Here is a 21,755-nt window from a genome sequence, read left to right as displayed (position 1 = left end):
TGTTCCACTGTATGCATTGATGTTCATTGCAATGAAGTGGTTATGCTACCTGTTTGTTTGAATGAAGGAAAGAAGGTGACTTTTCAAGGGCTTGTTTTTCTTTGTTACACACAATATTATGAGAACTAACAGACAATAATGCCTAGGAAAGTATAGGAGATGTTATTTGTAGTAATTAGGATATAAAGGTGAAGAAAGTAAAGTGGACGAAAAGATAACTTGCCGCCGGCAGGGACCGAACCTGCGACCTTCGAATAACGCGTCTGATTCTCTACCACTGAGCTACGGCAGCGGTCATCCTCCCGTCCACTTTTTGGGATATATATGTGCATTTAAACCTTGCAGTGTTAACGCCGATCGCAGCCATGGCAGCAAGTGGCGCTGACGCAGCCATGGCGGCGAGTCAGCGCCGATCGCAGCCATGTCACCGCCATGGCTGCGATCGGCGCTGACTAACACTCCAAGGTTTAAATGCACATATATACCCCAAAAAGTGGATGGGAGGATGACCGCCACCGTGGCTCAGTGGTAGATCATTGGATGCGTCATTCGAAGGTCGCAGGTTTGGTCCCTGCCGGCGGCAAGTTATCTTTTCGTCCACTTTACTTTCTTCACCTTTATATCCTAATTAGGGGTGTGCGAATATTCGAAATTTCGAATATTTTTCGAATAGTGTTTGCTATTCGATTCAATTCGCACTGGAATTTTACTATTCGAACTATTCGAACTTCCCAAAAGCAAATACAATCAACGTCCGATTGAAAGTGACCCCTTCAGAGTTTCAATATGCTTCACCTCATTACACTCTCGTATAGCGGCAAAGCTGCCTTTCAAGCTCCGTTACGGTCGAACTTCGCCAAGACACAGTCAACGTCCGTTTGGAAGTGGTCCCTAGGGTTTCAATATGCTTCACTTCATCACACCCCAGCATTGCGGCAAAGCTGCCTTTCAAACTCCATTACGGTCGAACTTAGCCGAGAGACAGTCAACGTCCGATTAGAAGTGGTCCCTAGGGTTTCAATATGCTTCACCTCATCACACCCGGTATTGCGGCAAAGCTGCCTTTCAAGCTTCGCTACGGTCGCATATGTATTAACTCAAGAAAACGTTGGTTCCAACATGGAGATGGAAGATGTGGCAGAGTTGGGGGCTCATTTAATGCTGTTTTGGACCTGAAATTTGGGCAGGAAGTCCGAAAAATCGGAAGCCGAAGCTTTTTAGCCTCCAGAATTTCAGATGTTCTTATATATCGACGTCTACGAAGCAGATTTGGAACTCCGGACTTGAAGGGAGCAGACCCTTGTCTGCCACGTCAGTTGGGCTTCCACAGAAGTTGAAAGAGGAGGAGAGGCTGAGGAAATGACATTTTTGCCTATAACATGTAAAGTGTTGTCGGCAACACTTTGGTTGCACCAAATCATGTACATAATACAATTCGGCCTCTACATTGCCTCATTCTTGATAAGACAACTATGAAACACCACCTCTATAGTGCTTCATCAACCTAGCGAAAAGAAAAACTTTCATGTTGCTATCTCATAAGAATATGCTTAGGAGTCCTAACTTTTTTTCTGCGATTTCGTTTCGAAGTATTAAAAAAATATTCTAGAAATATTCGAGAAATATTCGAAAAAGATTCCATTCGATTCGCACTCACACTTCAAAATTCGAATTCGCTTCGCACCCAAAATTTTGCTATTCGCGCAGCTCTAATGCTAATTACTACAAATAACATGTCCTGTACTTTCCTTGGCATTATTGTCTGTTAGTTCTCATAATATTCTGTTTGTTTGAAGCTTCTGATAAGCTTCTTATAGTCAGTGATGCACATTATATCTGTTTCAATTGCCAGCGGCAACTGGCAGGTGGTGTTTGTGGTTTGGCATGGTCATAACTTGCTTTGTATGGCCTGAAAAGCCTGTAGTGTCGAGTAATGTCATGCCAGTGCAAAATGCACCTGAGGTTGTTAATGAAGTTTCTTACCTCACTGTTTGGTTAGCCCATTCAGGGGATTTCTCCCGGTATAGTTATGGCATGAAGAGCTACCCAACTTAACCTTTTGTTATTTGGACTGAACATCTGTCACTATTTTTTGTTGAGGTGTTCTTGAGAACTCGTTCAAACAGAATGTCCCTACCTTGTTCTTACAGAAGAGGAGATCCTCGATGCTTTGGACAGCGTCGACCGGGACACATTCCTGATGCGAGATGCTGTGTTTGCTAGGGTCTGCTTCTCACTCAGTCAGTGTGGGCTTACACTGGTTGGGCGACATCGGGTTGCACCAAACATGGGAGCCGGGTGAGTAGAAAAAAAAACGTTTTAGCTACTCAGTGCCACTTTTACTACGCAAAGCTAGCTGGCTTGTTCCAAGTATTTTCTGAAAATGTGGTTAATTGCTTATCATGTGTATGTGCATAGCTTTCATTTGTCTTATCAAGAACTGCCATATTTGTGTTGAGAGCTAAGAGTGATATAGCTTTGGAGTGTGGATAACATGGAAGTGGTTGAGGTGCGTGAGGTATCTCAAGGTTTGAATTATTTTCAGTGCAGTACTAGGTAGCACTCAAACATAGATAGTCAGCTAGTATTCACTTAACTACCGTGGTAAGTTAGCAGCTATGTTGTTGTGCTGCCAGGCACGAAGAAGAGAATTTGATTCCTAGTCATGGCGGCCGCGTTTTGATGTGGGTGAAATGTAAGAGTGCCCATGTGCGTCGATTTACGTGCACAGTAAATAGTCCCTAGGTGGTCAAAATTAATCCGTAGTACCCACTACAGCATACTTCATAATCACATCTTGGTTTTTCGTGTGAAACTCCGGAATATAACTTAGTTTATTATCCACTTGAACCCAGTAGGAATATTTTGGCACTCCCTAATTGGTTGTTCGCCATGCTGAATGTCAATGGGAGAATTAAAGTGATTAACAGCGGGTGTCTGGCGAATACTGCTGGAATCAGTGTTTCAAGGGGTCATGTCTTTTGATGTTCGCGATGTTTCCCTCCCAACCACTGTTCCTCCACATTCCTAGGATCTTCTATATCACGAGAGCACTATCCGATTGAATGGTCTCACATCCGCTTTCTCTGAGTTCACCACGGACTCTCTGTTTGCCAGGGACGAGGTCATGCAGCCTTTGGTGGAGCTTCGCTTCGCTGAGGTCACCGTCGACGTGGAGAGCCGGCCGCGGCTGGGATCATTCCTCTTTGCAGCTCGGCTCGGCTCGTTGCATCTGCAGGACCGCACTGCACCCAATTCAGCCTACCCGTACATGCTGTCTCCTCATGCTGTTGTGAGTTTATGCACAGTTGCCACACTTACAGAGTTGCTTTGCTTTGTGTGGCATTGTTTTGGATGACCCTGCTTTAGTTAGCTGACGCTGAATACTATGACATGAGAAGTCATTGATAGGGTTTTGTCTTTGTCAGGGTCCTGAAGAAGACAAGGTCCTCTTGTCAAAACATTGGCTCCAACGACATTTCTTTTTTCTGTGACATCTCATTACTTCAAGCATCTATCTTCCCCGAACGTCTGTCTTGTTTATATTCGATACCATGGCAGTAACTTGAAGCTAAGCATTCTTCTTGCTTTGCTTTTTTCCTTGCCTATGAGGGCCATAATTGGGGCAGATGCTGTGGACTGCTTTAGTTTAGTTCTCGAGTAATGCACTACAGTGACAATGCAGCCTAATGATCTCCCACATTGGATGTAGGCAAGAGCTTAAGTTATCTGATACCGACACTATGAACGTGAAATATTATACCGAGATCAAGCCCTCATGTTCCTGATTTTGAAAGGTGGCTGCTGCTTTTATTCCCAGGAACAAGTGCACATGTTCCCCAAGGCTCTGCCTCTTGATGGGACCAAGACACAGCCTTCCATTTTCAAGTTTCTGCCTTTCACGTCGCCGTCAGCTGCTCCCTTTGGAATTTCATTGATGCACAGTCAGAAGACGGACTTCCCCAGTGTTCCACTCTTCGAGCTCACTTACGAGAAAAAGCCTCTGGGATCCAACGCTGATCACAGGTGAATGAATGGTGCATAAGTAGTACTTCTGAGGTCCACAGCTTCCCACTAGAAGTGGTTTTCTACTGACAACTGCTTATAAATTTACTGACAGCTGCAGTTTAGCTGCTGGTTTCGGTAGTGGTACTGGGTTAACTGTACTGGTATTCAAGAAGGCATTCAGGGGTCCTAACTAATAAAATTTGCAACCTCTGTTGAATTGGTGAAGCTCTAAAGGACTGAAGTCTTGTACAAGTAATATTATCTTTAACAGTCACTTTAACAGTTATCTTTAACACTGTCACCGTAGTGAGCCCAACCCTCGCACAGGCTATTTCATGGACATACTTGTTCCTGTTTTTAGTGTGCTTCCTGCCTTCCCCTCAGCAACTATAGTAGAGCCTCTTTCATACATTTTTTGAAAAAAGCATGCTATCTGGGAAAACATACAATCCAACTTCATTAAAACATAGCGCAGTTTCGCTCGGCAGTGATATCACGAGCATTGGCACCGGGAAATCATATGAAACGCCAACATATAAGCCTTAAGGCTGAGGTACACACTCTGTTGTAACAGCAGTCAGTGGACTAATTCCCCTCGTTTCATTTCTCTCGCAGCCTAACAGTGAATACCCAGTCCCTGGACGTGGTGTACAATCCGTCCACAATCCGGACGGTGAAGCAGTTCTTCACGCTGTTCAACTACGAAGGCTCCTCGTCATCCGGTGGTCCCCTCAACCTGTCGGCGGCAGCTCGCACCCGCTACGAGATGTTCAAGAAGCACACCAAGGAGGAGCTGCGCCACCACTGGGACCTCATGCTCGAAGGGGAAGAGAGCACTGTAAGGATTTCAGTGCAGCACTGCAATTGTGTGGTCTTTAGAGTACATTGGAGATCTGTACAAGCTTCAGTCGCTACGCGTACATGTTATAGAAAGCAAGTGGCCGGCAGTAATACTTAACTTTTTTTTTTTGCCATGTTTCTGTGCTTGCTCAAGCATCCTCATGACTGCTTCATGCCTTGCAGTCTAGGCTTGTGCGACTAGTAAATTTTAGGTCCGAAGCGAATAGTGATTTGGTCGAAGCGAATTCGAATAGTTTATATCACATATTATAAAGGAAAATGAGCATATTTTTCATGACCCAACTAACAAGCGCAATATTTTTAAAGTTGAAACAAGGCATATGCATATGTCAGTCTTTTTGGTTCAAAGGGAAGTGGAAGCAACTTTAAAATAGCAGCAGGATTTGACTTTCAGGTAGAATGCAAGTGATAACCTATAAAATATGTTACATTTTAAAATTTACTATACTTCGAGCATATAAGCCGGTATAACAAGCTTTTAAACTTAAAAAATGATGAATCGATGCGAGAGTAATACAGTAAAACCTCATTAATTCGAACTCTGTTATTTTGAAATCCCACATAATTAGAAGGATTTCTTTGGCCCGGGTATTTGGAAATGTAAATTTGAGTGGATAATTTGAAGCGGCGGTCAGTACCAGCCCGGTTAATTCGAAGACTTTGGGTGCCATGGGCCATTCCCCAATTCCGATTTAGCCGCGAATCCGCAGAAACGATGGCCCTTAGGATCCACAAGGCAGTGCAGTGTAGCGATACTAATGAGTGACAAGTGAAGCATCCCAGCCTCGCTGCTGCCAGCGCAAGAAAAAAACTAAACAAAAGGCGGTCTCGTGGTCAGCTGAAATGCGTGCCTGTGGAAAAGACGTGCTTCACTGCAACACAGCGGTGACACGCGGGCAGCATGACGCATGCTCCTCTCAACGTCAGCGCGTCATGATTTACCCATTCTTTCTGGGAAAATAGAGAAATTAATAAAGGGGTGGTCTGACGGAATTCGCAATGTATGCGAACCTCCGAATGGCGGTTGTTCTGGCAATTTGCGTACTTGCACTGCTGGCGGAGTACTTGTCTGCAACGCCTACTTCGAAAACCCAGTTCGAAAACTTCAATGATCATCTTTTCCACCCAGAACACATAGCGAATTCCGTCACACTGGTCATTATTAAATTCTTTATTTTACCAGAAAGAATGGACGAATGGTCGCATCATGACGCGCTGACGCTGCGAGGAGCAGGTGACATGCTGCCTGCGTGTCACCACTGTGTTGCAGAGAAGCACGTCTTTTCCGCAGGCGCGCATTTCAGTTGATCACGAGACCATTCTTTTCCCTTTTTCTTTCTTTTTTTTATTGCGCTGGCAGCAGCGAGGCCTGCCGTTTCCCCGGTTTAGCGGCAAAATTGCGACCAGGTATTGCTGGAAGACATAACCCTTGTAGCCGCAAACTAGCAGGAACAGCAAACGGCCACCTCCGATTACTTCCAGTAATTCAAAGTTCCTTGCATCTCGCTTTTTGTATGTTTGGTTAATATGAAAACCCGCTTAATTAGATTTTTCACAGTCCCAGTGACTTTGAATTAACGAGGTTTTACTGTATGTTCATTTAAACTTGAAGTGGGGCTTTGCGGCAGTGCAGATTTCTTCTGGAAAGGCGTATTCACAATATAGCACACCTCCACTGCAGTGAAACCACCTTTACACAGGGTGAAATGCAGTTTATATATGTCTGTTCGTTCATTTCGAATACTTTGAAATTTCCTGGAATGTAAATTTGTTTTGAAGCGAATTTGAATACTGTAATATTCGTTCGAATATTCGAAGTGCTTAAATATTCGCACAAGGCTACTTGCATCGCCTTTTGTTACAGCATGGTATTAGTAAGCGGAGGGCAAAAGAACTGAATTGGTGCTGTGTGCTGTAAAGACTGGTGGCTGCTAATGTAATGAAATCAAACTGGAAGCTAACAAAGCACATACACTAAATTTGTACCAGTGACAGTGGTGTGGCGACTATGGTGTTCTCGGGCCGAGCTCAGTTTTATTTCTGTCCTTGACAGCTGCACATAATTGAATTAGGCTCAATTATGTGTGAATTGACGCATGTTAAAAGACCTCAGGTGGTTAAAATTAATCTAGAGCTCTCCACTTCGGGGGTCTCTCATAGCCAATAGTGCAGCATCAGGATGCTGAACCCTGCAGCGCTGAAGTGTGCAGGTCTTGTGTTTAACTTTGTTGTAATGTAAGTATTCTTGATAACTATGAATAAATGTGCTCGAATCGAGATGTTTGTAGTTACAATGTTACTTCCTGTTACATTATGAATAATGTGTAGGCTGAATGAAAAACCATTACACCTGCTTTAGCTGGATAGCTAGATGATGCAGAACTGAAGACGTGTTACCTACGTGCTACATGAGACAGTTGGATGCGATGATCTTGTAAAAGTAGGACAGTTGTTGCATGCACGCTTGAGGAAGAGCTGATATAAATAAGGAATAGGGCTCGGCAAAACACCACTACATATGTGGGAAGTTGTTAAAGACATCCAATTGATAAAGCAAAGTAATCATCAGATTATGGTTGCTTAACTGAAAGCAGCATCTGCTAGGGTGCTTTCCTTAGCTCATAATCTTTGTTCTACACTTGCATTCTGTGCTAAAGCCACTGAGCTAATGTGTAGTAAGCTTTGATGAAAACACAGAAGTTATGAGATAAATACATGAAAGTAAACTTGTGCAATCACACTTCTCTGCTGCAGTTGCAGATTGCGAAATGGGACATCCACATGGACATCTGTGCACCGCAAATCATTGTTCCCGAGAGTTTCACAGATCACACCTCTGCCACGGTAAGACAGTGACGTCGACCCTAATTAAAATCTTTTATTATGCGAAACTTTCACACTCATTACTTGTGCAGTTGTCAGAACTCCCGCGTCTTTATAATTCTTTAGTTTCTGTGATTGTGCACTTCAGCTTTCATCATACTGGAAAGCAAGTTTCACCAATATTTTTGTTTCTTCATTTCAGGTGCTTATCGACTTGGGACGTGTGCAATTCTCAAATTCATCGGCACCACCGGAGGCGTCTTGTGCCAATGTAGAAGACATATCAGATGACGAGGGTAATTGCATATTCCTCATTTTCTTTATGTGGGTATGTTGCAAATCACAGCAACTGAAGAACATGACCTCGGCCCGGCCACAATTTTTTTAGCCAAGCCGTGATGGTCATTCGTATACTAGCACAAAAGTAGTCTGTGTAACATATCTTATCAGCCGTGCCATGTGATGTGCTTGTGTAGCTGTGACAACTACACAAGGCAATGCGCATGATCAGTGTGACATGAAATACGATGTGCTGAGTATATCTGGACGGGCCTGAAAGCGGTTTTTATGTATTTTAGGTGTAGATATACTAGATGTGCACAATATGACTTAATACTGTACGATGTTTTCATTTAGCTGACTTCAAAACACCATGCTCTTCACCACCTGGGCAAGAGGAGCTTGAAACTGTGGTCTCAAGTCCAGTGAAGGAGACTGCAATGTCTGATGCAGACATATACAGCCATATGTACAAAAAGTGAGTTATCTCTCCAGAAAGTTTTGAAAAACGGCCTTGCTTGTTATATGCAAGAACATATCCCAGCAACTTTTCTCTTATTGTTTTTACTTAGACTTGGCCGTATTTTTTCATGCTCAGTTAGTCCGTTCATATCACACTCTGATTTGCACTGATGCTATCTTTTATTCTTGTGTCTTTAAATCATACGAGTGTGTGCAAGTTTTCTTTCCTTTGAGGTTAGAGGTCACATCAAGAAGTCTCAGCACAGTTGTTACTAACATATTTTTGTGTTACATGTTTGTGTGTGAGCACAGTTTTAGCTGTATTACACCATTCTCTGGTGCTCTGTTTTCTCTCACCATCAGGTACACGTTGAACCTGCAAGACATGCAGGTGCTCATTGGCAGTGGCAAGGACAGCTGGAAGTTTGCACAGTCGAAGGGAACCAGCCGAATGCACGTCCTGGACAGGTTCTCGATAACCATTCAAGTCGAACGGTATGCATACTTTTATTTGAAGATGCCATACCAAGCTTCATAACACTGAATCATCTAGTGCTTTATATGATGTGGGTATCGCTTGCTGCTTTTAGCGGGCAGTGTAAAGCAGGACAAATCATATGTACAACTGACGTAACACATTTTACTTGCCGTCGCCAAGTGCTGTATGACGGGCCACACACGATAACCACCGGAGGTGTGTTACGTTCTCACACCGCTGGTGTGCATGTCTGAATGTGGATAATGTTATTAGGCAGAGTGCACGAGGCATCTATGAGGTGGTGCCTGCAGTGCTGAGCATTGCTTATGCTCTGTATTTCCTAGCTCAGTCCTTGAACTTAATGCTCACATATATGCTTGCCTGCATTGAGTGTACCTGTTATGGAAAAAGTTTTAATTGCCACCGTTTCCTTTTCTTTCAACTTAGGTGTTCTTTTTCATATCGGTGAGTTGTCTACATTTTACTCTTGCTCTCCTGCTTAGGCGTCTTCTGGCGACCGACGACCCTCACTGGCCCAGTGTAATTCTGAACATGAAGCTCCCCAGGCTCACTGCCCATGTAAATGAGCAGAAGGTGAGATGTTTGTTACATATGCATGCTAAAGTTTAGAGCAATTAACACTTTAAGTGGTGGGAAGGCATTGCTAGACTGAAAACTAAGCTAGTATTACTAATGCATCAAGACGGCAAGATGGGCTAGTTGGTGAACATTCATGGTTAAAGCAAAAACTTTTTAAGTACACAAAAAACGGGGACAGAAGAACTAAGAATTTGACAGGACAGTGCTTAACTCGCCACTGAATTTTTATTGAACAGATTATCATTCAGAACCACTACAGAACCAGTTGCACATGCATAGTTGATAAATGAAGATTGTTAGTTTCACTATGCTGTTATCGTTGTCCTGGTTCTGAAGGCAGGTGAGCCTCTTGTTCGACTACGCATGTGCAATTGGTTCTGTAGTGCTTTTAAATGATAATCTGTTCAATAAAAATTCAGTTGTGAGTTAAGCGCTGTCCTGTCAAATTCTTAGTTCTTCTGTCCCCGTTTTTCGTGTGCTTAAAAAGTTTTTGCTTTAAACACGAATGCTAATGCATACCTGCCAGCTTTCCTGGACTTCCCAATGGGTTTCCCAACAAGTCCTCCCAACACTCCTGGCTTTATGTCTGCACGATTTTTATGAATTTTAATATTCACAAACGGCCGTTTGCCGATGCAAAAATGTAATTATGTTTAAAAGAATTACAAGCTGGCTGGCAGTATTACAACTGTTCTATTTTAAAGCAGTTTGCCTACTCCTATGCAATGGGGTATTGCTGTTATCAAACTGTGCTATTGACAACCATATTAAGAGTTGCTTCATTCGTGTTCGGCAGGTTCATGCCATGCAAATGTGTTTGTCAAGGCTAAGAGAAAGCACTTCAACACGACCTGCTGGCTGGTCTTCTCAGGGCCCCTCTTCACCCTGTGCGTCGGCTATAGATCTCGACAAAGCATTTCAGCAGGAAGGGATGAGTGAAGGGTGAGACATCCATTAAACTGATACTACACCGTTTGCTGTGAATGCCATAAGAATGCCGTATGCTGTATGAAGCCGCATGAATGCCGTATGAAGCCGTATGAATGCCGTATGGATTTCGTATGAATGCTGTATGAATGCCGTATGAAGCCGTAAGAATGCCGTATGAATGCCGTATGAAGGTACCCTATGAATGACACTTTTTGGTTAGTCACGAGTATTACTAGTGCAGCTGAGGACGGCAGAAAGTTAAATGGAGTGATGAAACTAGAAAACTTGCAGTCATAAAATGGAATCAGCCAGCACAAGACAGTGTAAATTCGAGATCATTGGGAGGCCTTCTTCCTTTAGTGGATATAAAGAGATAGGCTGATGATGTTCATGATTAATGCAATAACACGTAATCACTATTCCCATGCAAACTTGTAAACACTACACATTGGTTGTTAATGACTGATTCTAACTTGAACTTGTGCTTATAGTACACTGTGTGCCATCACAAAAGCAAACATCACATTTGCTTTAAAGCCAGTAGTTTTCTTTGTTCCACAGTACTGAAATAGCAGAGAGATTCTTTGAAGGGGATTTCTGAATCTACACAGTCTACAGCAGATTGCTGTGAGCAAGATTTAAATTTAGCATGTATGTAGGAGTGTCTGTTCATGTGCATATTCAACATTCCCTTTCATATTAGAGCAACATGTACTATTATGCTTCTGCTCATCTCTGGGAAGTAACTTGTGTGCTTGTTTATGTCTTATTTGTTAACAACCATGTGCTGTTGCTTTAGCGTAGTGGTCATGACTTGACCTAAGAACTGGCAGAAAGAATTTTGTGAGTGGTACGTTCCTTACGCCCGTAAGTCAAGTTTGATCGACATGCGCTCATATTTAGAACAGACTCGCTGCTATGTGCTGTATTTCACGTTTATTCATGTGTATTTCATTTGCATGTGGTTTTATTGAATGCTTTCTTTGATGTCAAAAACAACATTCAAGGGATGAATTCAAGAAGCAGCTTGCATGCAGTACAGTGTTAGTATTACATTGTTAAATTATCTGACATTGCTGCAATTGTAGATGGAAGACTTCGCTTATGGTTGTTGATCTCTGCTTTTTTACTTTCAGTTCTTTTGCAAACAGATCCAAGGAGTCTCATGATACATCGCTGCTGCTGGTAGCACAGTGTTCCATCGAGCAAATGTGTCTAGAAGTTCAGAGCCGAGGTAACTCGTCTTTACTAGAATCTATTGCCTTTGCTCCTCACATGAAGAAGCTGCATGGTAGATCAAGTGTGATGTGTCTACATGATGTAGCATCATTAATCTCTCCATGCTTATTGTGTTAACTCAGTTCTATAAAGACATAGTGAAAAACAGTGGCTGAGCAAAAAAATGTTGCTCGAGCTATTTCGACAGCGGGATTTATCCATGGTGGTAACCCTCTATGTCGAAAGACTGGGCTTGCAAACATGGACACAAGAGAGAAGCCAAGATGGCACAAACGCCGTGTTTGTGCTGTCTTGACTTCTCTCTTGTGTTCGTATTTGCATTATTTATTTATTACAATACTGCTGGTCTGGATTTCAGACCTTAGGCAGGAGTGGGTTACAAGTCGGCACAAAAAAAATGGACACATTGAACACATGCAAGGCATTGTAGCAATATATGAACATGGATTTCAGCAAAACCTCATTTAGCGAATATGTAAATAGAAATGCAACACTTGAACACCAGTCCAGTCTTTTAACATGAACACCTACCAACTAGCTCAATTCTCTGTTATTCTAAGGTAACCTTCCCTTAGCAGCATTATGACAGCTAAGGAAACCAGTTTCTGCCTGACAAAGACAAGTCCCCTCATGAAAACTTTGACTTCAGTGACATCCTTTGTCCAATCACTGTTATTCATCTTAGTTCCATAGCGTTTTGCTGCAATCTGTCAGGTGGCATATTTCACTTCTGTCTGTGATGGTGTGAACAATGTAAATATTTCTCTGGTGAAACCATAACAAATTCTCTTTTTTTTTCCTTCTTACTTTGGGCAGTTTCTGTGGCTGTTGTGCTTTTTTTTTTTGCGCACGTAAAAGAAGAGTTACTGAGGCCTCTTGTAGGCATTAGAATCTTACAGTAATAAGTAAAATTTTTTTGATGAGCTTCAAAGGTGTGTTGGAGATTAGCACCGGTCAGCGTGACTGAAGCTGGTCTCAAGCCGAGCAGTACTCGTAGCCCACGCGTAGCTTCATAATTTCTCTGTGGCAGGTGCAGATATGAAAGAGCACATTTGGAGGATACTATTGGGAATAATTAATAAACCTGGTTTCATCATTCAAATGATTAATTTTTAGGGAAAGCAAGGGTGCTTCTCAAATGTTACACATACACTCAAACCTCGATATAACGAACACGGATATAACGAATTATCGGTTATAACGAAGTAAATGAAGAATAGTCTTGTCATAGACACAGTGTTACAAATATACGTTTATAGCGAATTTTCGGATATAACGAACTTATTTTCGTGTCAGATGCGACTTTGTTATAACGAGGTTTGTATAGTACTGCAAAAAAAACAACAACAACAAAAAAACACACTCTGGTATGTCTTTCACTCGTATGCTGTATTACAGGAAAAAATGTGTGATTTGGTGTTGTCGCTGTGCAGGTAGATGCATTGCAGAGCTTCAGGTGTCAGGCATCCATGCAACGTTTTCCAAGACTCCCCACGATCTGTCCGTCACCATGTCTGTGCATGGGCTTCTCCTGGTGGATGCCTTGCAGACATATGGGCCTGACTTTGAGTTGCTTGTAGCTTCTCACAAGCATGTCAGGTAAGCTCAGTGCCATGTCTTTCACTGTATTTGCAGTCACGAGCTACAGACTATAGCTTGCTGGCACAGCCCATTGAATGTAGCATTTCGCTGCTGAGGTCATGGTTTCGATCTCCTGCGTTTCAAGGAGGGTGCAATGTAAAACCGCTCCAGTACTAGATTTACATGCGCATTGAAGAACTACAAGGGGTGAAAATCGATCTAGAGCACCCCACTACAGTATGCCTGGGGATCTTGTTCTGGTTTTGACGTGTAAAGCTACATAATATTAAAATTATGACCAGACTATCAAACTAATCACAAATTCCAATGCACTGTATGTTGGGGAAGTCCCAGGTGCTTAAATTTCAAGGCTTGTCTTTTGATATCGAGTTTGAAAAATATTTTCTTTTTATTATTATTATTTTCATTTTGCAAGAGCTGTTAATGTTTCACACTTTTGTTTCGGATAATTGATTAAATGATTAACTTATCTTACAACTAAATAAAATATTAAGTTACATTGTTAGTGCGTTTTAGCCTTACAAGATGCTCAATAAATGCTTTCACATCTTTTGCTTCTGTCGTGTAAGTTTTATTTGTCACTTGTATAAACCAACTAGCGTAATGTAGAGAAGTGCATTTAAATCATTATTACTTTCTTTTACTATGTTAATTTTCTCTAGAAAAATGCATTGTGTCACATTATCCGGCAGCATCTTGGCACCTTTTAATGTGACGATTAGCACCGAAATTCTGCTGATGCTGCATTGATATGCATAGAGTTGATATGCATAGAGTATTTATAGCACCTCATTTTTTCCCATAATCCCTCACATGTAATTTACAAATGCAAGGATGCACATATGGACACAAGCAACTTTTAGTTGTGCTAAACCCTGTTTGTGCATGCATGCTACATGCAGCCATAATTGTATCGTGTGTGTATCAAGACTTCTGTTTCGATTGTAAACAATTTGCAGCATGGACAGCCGGAGCGGCAGCATCAGGGACAGTGATCCCAACTCGCCAATGTCTCCGTCAACTCCTCCTCTGCTAGCCATGCACACAGCTGCGCCCCCTATGCAGACCATAGCAGTGCCAAAGGTCCTTTCGGCCATCCTGTCCACCTTGCAGTCATCACCACCGAAAGGTGCCCACATGTTTAGCTTATCGACTTTCAAAATGAGTGAAAAATGAAGTTTCACAGGTCAGGTAACGCATTGAGCTCATAGTGGATAGTGACTATAGTCAGATACAACTTTAGAAGTCTGCGGCATTTCCTCGTCAAAGGCGGATGCACACAGGCCTGCCTCAGTCGGCGCACGCTGCATACTGATGTAATGAGCTGGGTGACCGATCACCCGTCCTTCGGAGAACATTGCCGAGTGCATGCAGGGGACTATTTCTTTAGTAATGGAGACAGCCGATCAGCTGCCGTGCTTCGGTCATCTGGGCAGGGCCTCTTCGGACTTCTTAAGTTGTATCCAACTGCAGTCTATTAACAGAGTGGTTGCCATAGAAAGCGAAATACAGTCAGGAATAAATTAAAATTACCTTTTGAGGGCCTAGTTGATGCATGAGGACAGTGCAAAAAAAAAAAGCACGACACAAAAGTTTACACATGGGACAAGCGCTACTTTCAACTGTTTGTAAGTATCGCTTGTCCCATGTGTCACATTGTTTTGTGTTGCGTCTTTCCTTGAGCTAAATGATATTCTCATTAACAATAGATTAGGTGGTGTGAGAAAATTGGAAAATTTGGCAGGCATATTATGTTTATTCATCTGGGTCGGGGCAGTGGTAATTGGAAATTGTTGAATTAAATAGCGAAAGGTGGTGTAAATGGTCAGCCTTCACCAGCATAAACCTCGTTATAACAAAACTGAAGAGGTGTCGCGATTTGCTTGTTATAAGCAATATTTCGTTATAGCAGCAGCGGGCATTTACTGCAAATATTGTGCACTGTACTTACACAACATAAGTAGCTGGCGAAATAGCGTCTCACCGCACGACTGTACACCACAATATAACCACATTCCAGAGATATAAAAGAAAGGTCATGCACCAACTTTATTGCAGTTCAAAATACATAAATTGTATTTTAAACAGACTTAGCTCCAAAGAAGTCCGTAATTGGACGTTGATGCATCTTCCGATGCGAACTATGGCCCGTTCAGCTGCGGCCGTAGGTTCATGCCATCTTCGCCGCCCTCGTGAGCGCCGAAGTAGCAGCGCACCGCATCCGCCGGATCTAGTGCCTCCGACGCTGACGGCACATTGTTCTCCCGTTCGTCGACAGATTCATCGTCGTCGCTAGTTTTGCTCGGTTTGTTAACAGCGCGCACAATGTCGTCATGGCATGCGCACGGTGCACTGTCCAGCTTTGCGCGTGTTGCTGGCGGATACGGGGCGGGAGTTTTGAACTGCTAAATACAGTTGTTGCGTTGTGCATCGCCTCAAATTCGCGTTACGCACTGTCGTGACATTGGCTGAAAATTGTATTTCCTAACAAAAGTTGTTCGTTATATCTCGTAACGGGCAAAGTTTATGTTGCTAAAACGAGGTTTTCAATACACTAATTTCTGTGAGGACTTTCAAGTAGAGCTGTGCGAATAGCAAAATTCTGGGTGCGAAGCGAATTCGAATATTGAAGTGTGAGTGCGAATCGAATCGAATATTTTTCGAATATTTCTAGAATATTTCTAGAATATTTTTCTAATACTTCGAAGCGAAATTGCAGAAAAAAATGTTAGAGAGGATTCCTAAGCATATTCTTATGAGATAGCATCATGAAAGTGTTTCTTTTCGCTAGGTTGATGAAGCACTGGCGGGGTGGTGTTTCATAGTTGTCTTATCAAGAATGAGGCAATGTAGAGGCCGAATTCTATTTATGTACATGATTTGGTGCAACCAAAAAGTTGCCGACAACACTTTACACATGATAGGCAAAGATGCCATTTCCTGAGCCTCTCCTCCTCTTCCAACTTCTGTGGAAGCCCAACTGATGTGGCGAACAAGAGTGTGCTCCCTTCAAGTCCGGAGTTCCAAATCTGCCTCGTAGACGTCGATATATAAGAACATCTGAAATTTTGGATGCTAAAAAGCTTCGATGTCCGATTTTTCGGACTACCTGCCCAAATTTCATCCCCAAAACAGCATTAATTGAGCCCCCAACTCTGCCACATCTTTCATCTCCATGTTGGAACCAGCGTTTTCTTGAGTTAATACATTTGCGACCGTAGCGGAGCTTGAAAGGTAGCTTTGCCGCAATACGGGGGTGTAATGAGGTGAAGCATAATGAAAATCTAGGGACCACTTCCAATTGGACGTTGACTGTCTTGGCAAAGTTCGACCGTAACGGAGCTTGAAAGGCAGCTTTGCCGCAATACGGGGGTGTGATGAGGTGGAGCGTATTGAAAATTTAGGGACCACTTCCAATCGGATGTTGACTGTGTTTTGGCAAAGTTCGACCGTAACCGAGCTTGAAAGGCAGCTTTGCCGCAATACGAGAGTGTAATGAGGTGAAGCATATTGAAAATCTGAAGGGGTCACTTTCAATCGGACGTTGACTGTATTTGTTTTTGGGAAGTTCGAATAGTTTGAATAGTGAAATTCCAGTGCGAATCGAATCGAATAGCAAACACTATTCGAAAAATATTCGAAATTTCGAATATTCGCACACCCCTACTTTCAAGGGGAATTACGATATGCTTGCTATATCTATTATTTTGTTGTAGCCCTTCTCATTATAACGATGTTTTATTTACTGTATATGTTGTTATTGTTGAAGAAAACAAATGCTCAGAAGATTAGCCAATACGCTTGGGCTTTAATGACTAGCATCAGTATACTATTTGACACGAATACATTGAATTATTAGATTTAATTGGGTAAATGTAGTGTTTATTTCTGATATCAACACTTAAGAAAGGTTAGTTTGTAACATCAGGGTGTTTTTATAGACAATACAGATTTTTAATGAAAATGCTATGAGTCAGGCTCCGTTCGTTTTCGCACATGAACTCTATCTTGAGGTGGAAATACTTTCCCGCAGCTAAAATGACATAGACGTGACTAATTAACGAAAACTAGTTAATCAACCTTTTAATTATTGACTTGAGGGAAGCTGTTCATATTAGAAAATTGTGGTGTGTGCCAATTTAGGGCATACACATTTTTTTAGAAAACGCGAAAGTAGCACGGAATTAGAAATATTCGTCATCAAATTTTAAGGCTGATACCGAAACTGACCACACCTGGCGCGCAGGAAACTCAATCGCTCTGTTACGTCAGACCGGAACGACCCGTGACAAGGAAGTGACGAAATTCAAATGAGCGCACGTCAAAGCAGAATCTCTTCCAGAAAATATGCAAGCATTCTGAAATACACAAGTAAACAGCTTATTGTTTGCTTGTGATGTGTGGTGCTTACCTGTTTCTTTCTTAAGCTATAAACAGGTGCGAAAATCTATTTCGCCTCCCTGCAAGTAGAAGTGCCGCAGTGGCAGCCCCTGAGTTTTATGCTTCACAGGGAAAGAAAAGGCAGACGTTGCGTTTTTTTTTTTTCACAGTTCGAAAGAAACAGATAAGTACCAAACACCACATGCAGAGGTAAGGTGATCTGCTGGTGCAGTTAAGATGACTTACCACTTTTCAAGAAAAAATACAGCCGGAACGCGGCTTCATTCATATTTCGTCACTTCCTTGTCACGTGTAATTCTGGTATGACGTAACAAAGTGGTCGCGTTTTTTGCGTGCCGGGCATGATCAGTTTCGGTATCGGCCTTGAAATTCGATGACAAATATCTCTTAATTACGTGCAACTCTTGTGATTTCTAAAAAATGGGTATGCCATAAATTGGCACGCGCTACAACTTTCTATATAAGCACTTGCCCTCAAGCCAATAATTAAAAGGTTAATTAATTAGCTTTTGTTAATTACTTGCATCACTGTCGTTTTAACTGCAGCAAAGTATTTGCGCCTTTACGTGACGTTCGTGTCCAAAAATGACAGGAGCCTTACTGCCATAGAATTTTGATAAAAAGTCTGTATTGTCTAAAAAAGACACCCTGTATATTGGATACAACAAAGGCATTTTTTTTAGTCTGATGTGACATTGTTAGGAGGTGTGACTGTACTTAAGTTTGAGTGCTTTCTTGTCAGTTTGAAGGCTTAAAGGGACACTAAAGAGAAACAATGAATTGGTTGATAAAGTGTGGTCGGAGAACTCTTGTGTAGTTTATTTCACCACCATAGGTTTATTATTAGAGGAGAAAACCAAGTTCAAAGCTTCATTTTTAAATTTCGCGCCGAACTTTGTAATTCGTGACGTAAAAGACTTCAAAGAGCATTTAACGTATTTTGGCGCCACTGGCTCGACGAAATTTCCACAAAATCGTTATGTCAAGTCTCTGGCCCCCTCAGAGGACAATGTACTTCGAGTTAACCTACTAGGAACTACGTAGGCCCAAGCAGGCGCGGTCAAAAATATGTGATGTCACGGCAAATGGTGCGGGAATTCCAAGGTGGCGTCGCCACCTGTATTTTCTTTTTGCGCGTTTTCTCGCTTATTAAACGTCTTCTCGCAGCAAGCGTGGTGTTTTTGTTATCGTGGAAGACTACTTTACTAATGCGAGAAAAATTGTTTTGCTCTTTAGTGTCCCTTTAAAACTTAAAAAGTGCTTTTTCTGCGTGGCATTTATGTTTAACATTCCGGTTTCTTATCGTCACAGTGCTGATGGACAGACAACGCATCTCACCCATTGGAATGCTGGATGCCCACGAGGCAGATGCCCTGATCAATGTGGAAATCTCCATACTGAACGTTCCGAGTACCAGCACAAATGATGCATCCGAGCAGCTGTTCATTGCAGCTGTTCAGTTCAACAACCTGGATGTGATCGGTAAAGTAGCCTTCCACAGTTTTACATGCTTTTCAAACTCCTCTTGCATGTGAAGACTTCCCTGCTATAACAGTCTTATGACTAGTGCATTAGTGACATGTCATAGAATATGTTAAGATAACGAAAAAAAAGAATTAACTGGTTTGACTGGTCACAGAAAGAGTTCCCACGCAACGAACCCTTTCACCTTGTTTATTTTTTACAGCAAACCAAGAGACTATTGTCGAGCTGGTAAATTTCGCTCGTTGTCTGAGCCCATACGAAGCAGTGAAGGTGCCCTCCAAGACGATCTCAACGGCGGGCAGATTGAGCATGTCATCTCAAGTCGATCTCAGCCCTTCATTCCAGGCAAGTGAATAAAAAAGGTCGGCTGTAGTAGTGCAACAGTGGTTAAGGTGCTCGGCTGCTGACCCGAAGGACGTGGGTACAGTATCAGCAGTGGCGGTCGCATTTCGATAGAGGCCAAGTGATAGAGGCCTGTAAGCTGTGCGGTGTCAGTGCACTTTAAAGAACCCCATGTGGTTGAAATTATCCAGAGCCTTCCGCTATGGCGTGCCTCATAATCATATTGCGGTTTTAGCACATAAAACCCCAGAAATTAAATGACTCAACTGAAGAGAGTATCAAGGACAGACTGAGTCAATTCTTTTTCTTTTTTTAGAATTTTACTTGTCAGCCTTACTTCCGTCAGGTCTGTTGTAGAGAAGGGGGGAGAGGGATTGACCTAAAGCTTGTCACAGCAGTGCATGAGGACATTGCATACCACATGCCGAGAATCCAGGAACAGAAAAGCTGTCCTCTCTTTTCTTTTTTTTTTTCACACTTTAAGCTGTCAATCTGGGGGTGTGCCTCTTGTATCAATGCTGTCCTTACTTGAGCTGATGCCTTACAGCTATCTAATGTGTCTATGTACCCGTTACGTTGATACTCACGTCGCTTGCATTCTGTGGTGGCTCACTAACATACTCTCCCATTTTTTTGCCTTTTTCTTTCCTTTCACCTCATGCAGTCAGCGCCAAACCACATCAGCAGCTTGCAGCTGACGTTTGACTTTCATCGCTTCAATGTGCTGCTGTTGCGTGCTGTGAGTAAGAAGGGCAGTGTGTCGGGCCAGAAGGTGGCCACGGCGACTGTCAGCGGGGCGAGGATACAAGCATCTATAGGTGAGTATGTTTGGGCTTGCAGGGTTCACCGAGTTGACTTGCATGTAGTTGACTTGCAACAACGTGCAACACGTTGACGTTGGTGAGCAAGTCAACAAACAATGCGGTTGACTGAGTTATTAATTAAGTAGTGGAAGTGATGTAGCTAGGGATGTCGCTGTAGTCAATGTTTCAAGAGGGAAACTTCTTGTTGTTCGTGTGAAGGTAAGTCCCTTTGTTATAACATCAGCTACAGTGACATTCCTTCCTTGGGACAGTTTCTCATTTCAAAGCTCTGTCTTCTGTCTTATTTGTGCGACGAAGTGCAACTTTTGTGTGTCTCTGTTGAACTGTTCACATTGGGATGGTGCATGTAGCTGTTTTCGTATTTGGTCATGCTTGTGAAATCTTCCTTGTGCATGTAATAGACATTTGGAAACAGTTCCGTGCTTAGAAACTGACTATGGGGCGATTATGTGCTGCACTTCCATGTAATTATATGTATCAGGCATTCTGATTAGGTGCTTATCGTTGGCATTTTTAAATTTATGCCTATGGTACAGCGATGTTTAATCATGCATTCAACAAGAGCTTGAACTTCAGTTGTGCATACCACTACTTGCAAGAAAAAAAAAGAAAAAAAAAGAAAAAAAGGAAAAGATGAAAAATGCTGATGCAGATTCATTGATAGCCTAGCTATTGAAGTTACTTGGCTCACCATGGCTTGTAGCTGCACTTTAAGGAATGTTGGAAAAACACCCTCGCGAGGAAACTTGGCAGAATTTCGTACACCACATGAACTAATATGTCTGCCTAATGCATGTACGAGATGGTTTGCTGCTTTCACAATGCAGACATGATCATTCGAAGTTCTCTTTGTTTAAAAATAGTGGAAAGTATGAACTCATACCTTTTTAGGTGTTAATTTGGCAGGAGCTCAAAGAAGACATTAGTTCTCTAAGTATCTTTTTACGTCACAGTTTTTCGTTTGAAAGAAATTACACGTGACATGCATGACCAAGGCGTGGTCTTGATGCACAAGGCGTTGCAAGTGAATGCAGGAACCATGCTACAAAGCATAATAAATGTTTTCACTGTATGTGAAAACATTTATGATTTATGATTGCTAGTTCAGTATGCTTCGTATAAACATTAATTTTGAATTGCAGCTTCATGTAACAAACATTCAAAAATAGTTCTGAGATGTATGAGAAACATGTAATGCATTTGATCCTGGATGTGTTGAACCTGAAAAGAATCGCAGAATAGTTCAGTATACTATTGGTACTGGTGCGGTACAAGATGATGAAAGATATATACACTTAAACCTCGTTATAACGAACACTGATATAACGAATTATCGGTTATAACAAAGTAAACGAAAAATAGTCTTGTCATAGATAGTGTTACAAATAAACGTTTATAACGAATTTTCGGATATAACGAAG

At 42.2% G+C, this 21,755-nt stretch overlaps 2 protein-coding genes across 3 annotated transcripts in view; one reads left to right on the top strand and one right to left on the bottom strand.

The window, feature by feature from the left end:
• LOC119390336 (cytochrome c oxidase subunit 6A2, mitochondrial) overlaps window positions 1-21,755 on the bottom strand; it is a 673,327-nt gene that overhangs the window by 136,792 nt on the left and 514,780 nt on the right. The gene's annotated exons all lie outside the window — the stretch shown is intronic.
• The window catches only part of LOC119390329 (intermembrane lipid transfer protein VPS13D), a 128,362-nt gene that overhangs the window by 19,947 nt on the left and 86,660 nt on the right, over window positions 1-21,755 (top strand). The window contains exons 13-29 of the mRNA XM_037657927.2: window position 896; window positions 2,151-2,298; window positions 3,118-3,292; window positions 3,821-4,026; window positions 4,624-4,846; window positions 7,624-7,713; window positions 7,895-7,988; window positions 8,329-8,449; window positions 8,797-8,928; window positions 9,415-9,505; window positions 10,308-10,453; window positions 11,578-11,675; window positions 13,114-13,279; window positions 14,242-14,411; window positions 18,995-19,165; window positions 19,371-19,517; window positions 20,179-20,328. Of these exons, the coding sequence (XP_037513855.1) occupies window position 896; window positions 2,151-2,298; window positions 3,118-3,292; window positions 3,821-4,026; window positions 4,624-4,846; window positions 7,624-7,713; window positions 7,895-7,988; window positions 8,329-8,449; window positions 8,797-8,928; window positions 9,415-9,505; window positions 10,308-10,453; window positions 11,578-11,675; window positions 13,114-13,279; window positions 14,242-14,411; window positions 18,995-19,165; window positions 19,371-19,517; window positions 20,179-20,328 (2,329 nt within the window). The remainder of the gene's footprint in view (window positions 1-895; window positions 897-2,150; window positions 2,299-3,117; window positions 3,293-3,820; window positions 4,027-4,623; window positions 4,847-7,623; window positions 7,714-7,894; window positions 7,989-8,328; window positions 8,450-8,796; window positions 8,929-9,414; window positions 9,506-10,307; window positions 10,454-11,577; window positions 11,676-13,113; window positions 13,280-14,241; window positions 14,412-18,994; window positions 19,166-19,370; window positions 19,518-20,178; window positions 20,329-21,755) is intronic.

The sequence above is a fragment of the Rhipicephalus sanguineus genome, chromosome 4 (assembly GCF_013339695.2).
Source record: "Rhipicephalus sanguineus isolate Rsan-2018 chromosome 4, BIME_Rsan_1.4, whole genome shotgun sequence".
In the NCBI taxonomy this organism is placed as follows: Eukaryota; Metazoa; Arthropoda; class Arachnida; order Ixodida; family Ixodidae; genus Rhipicephalus; species Rhipicephalus sanguineus.
The sequence above is the reverse complement of the archived record's forward strand: the minus strand, read 5'-3'. Positions and strand labels throughout refer to the sequence as shown.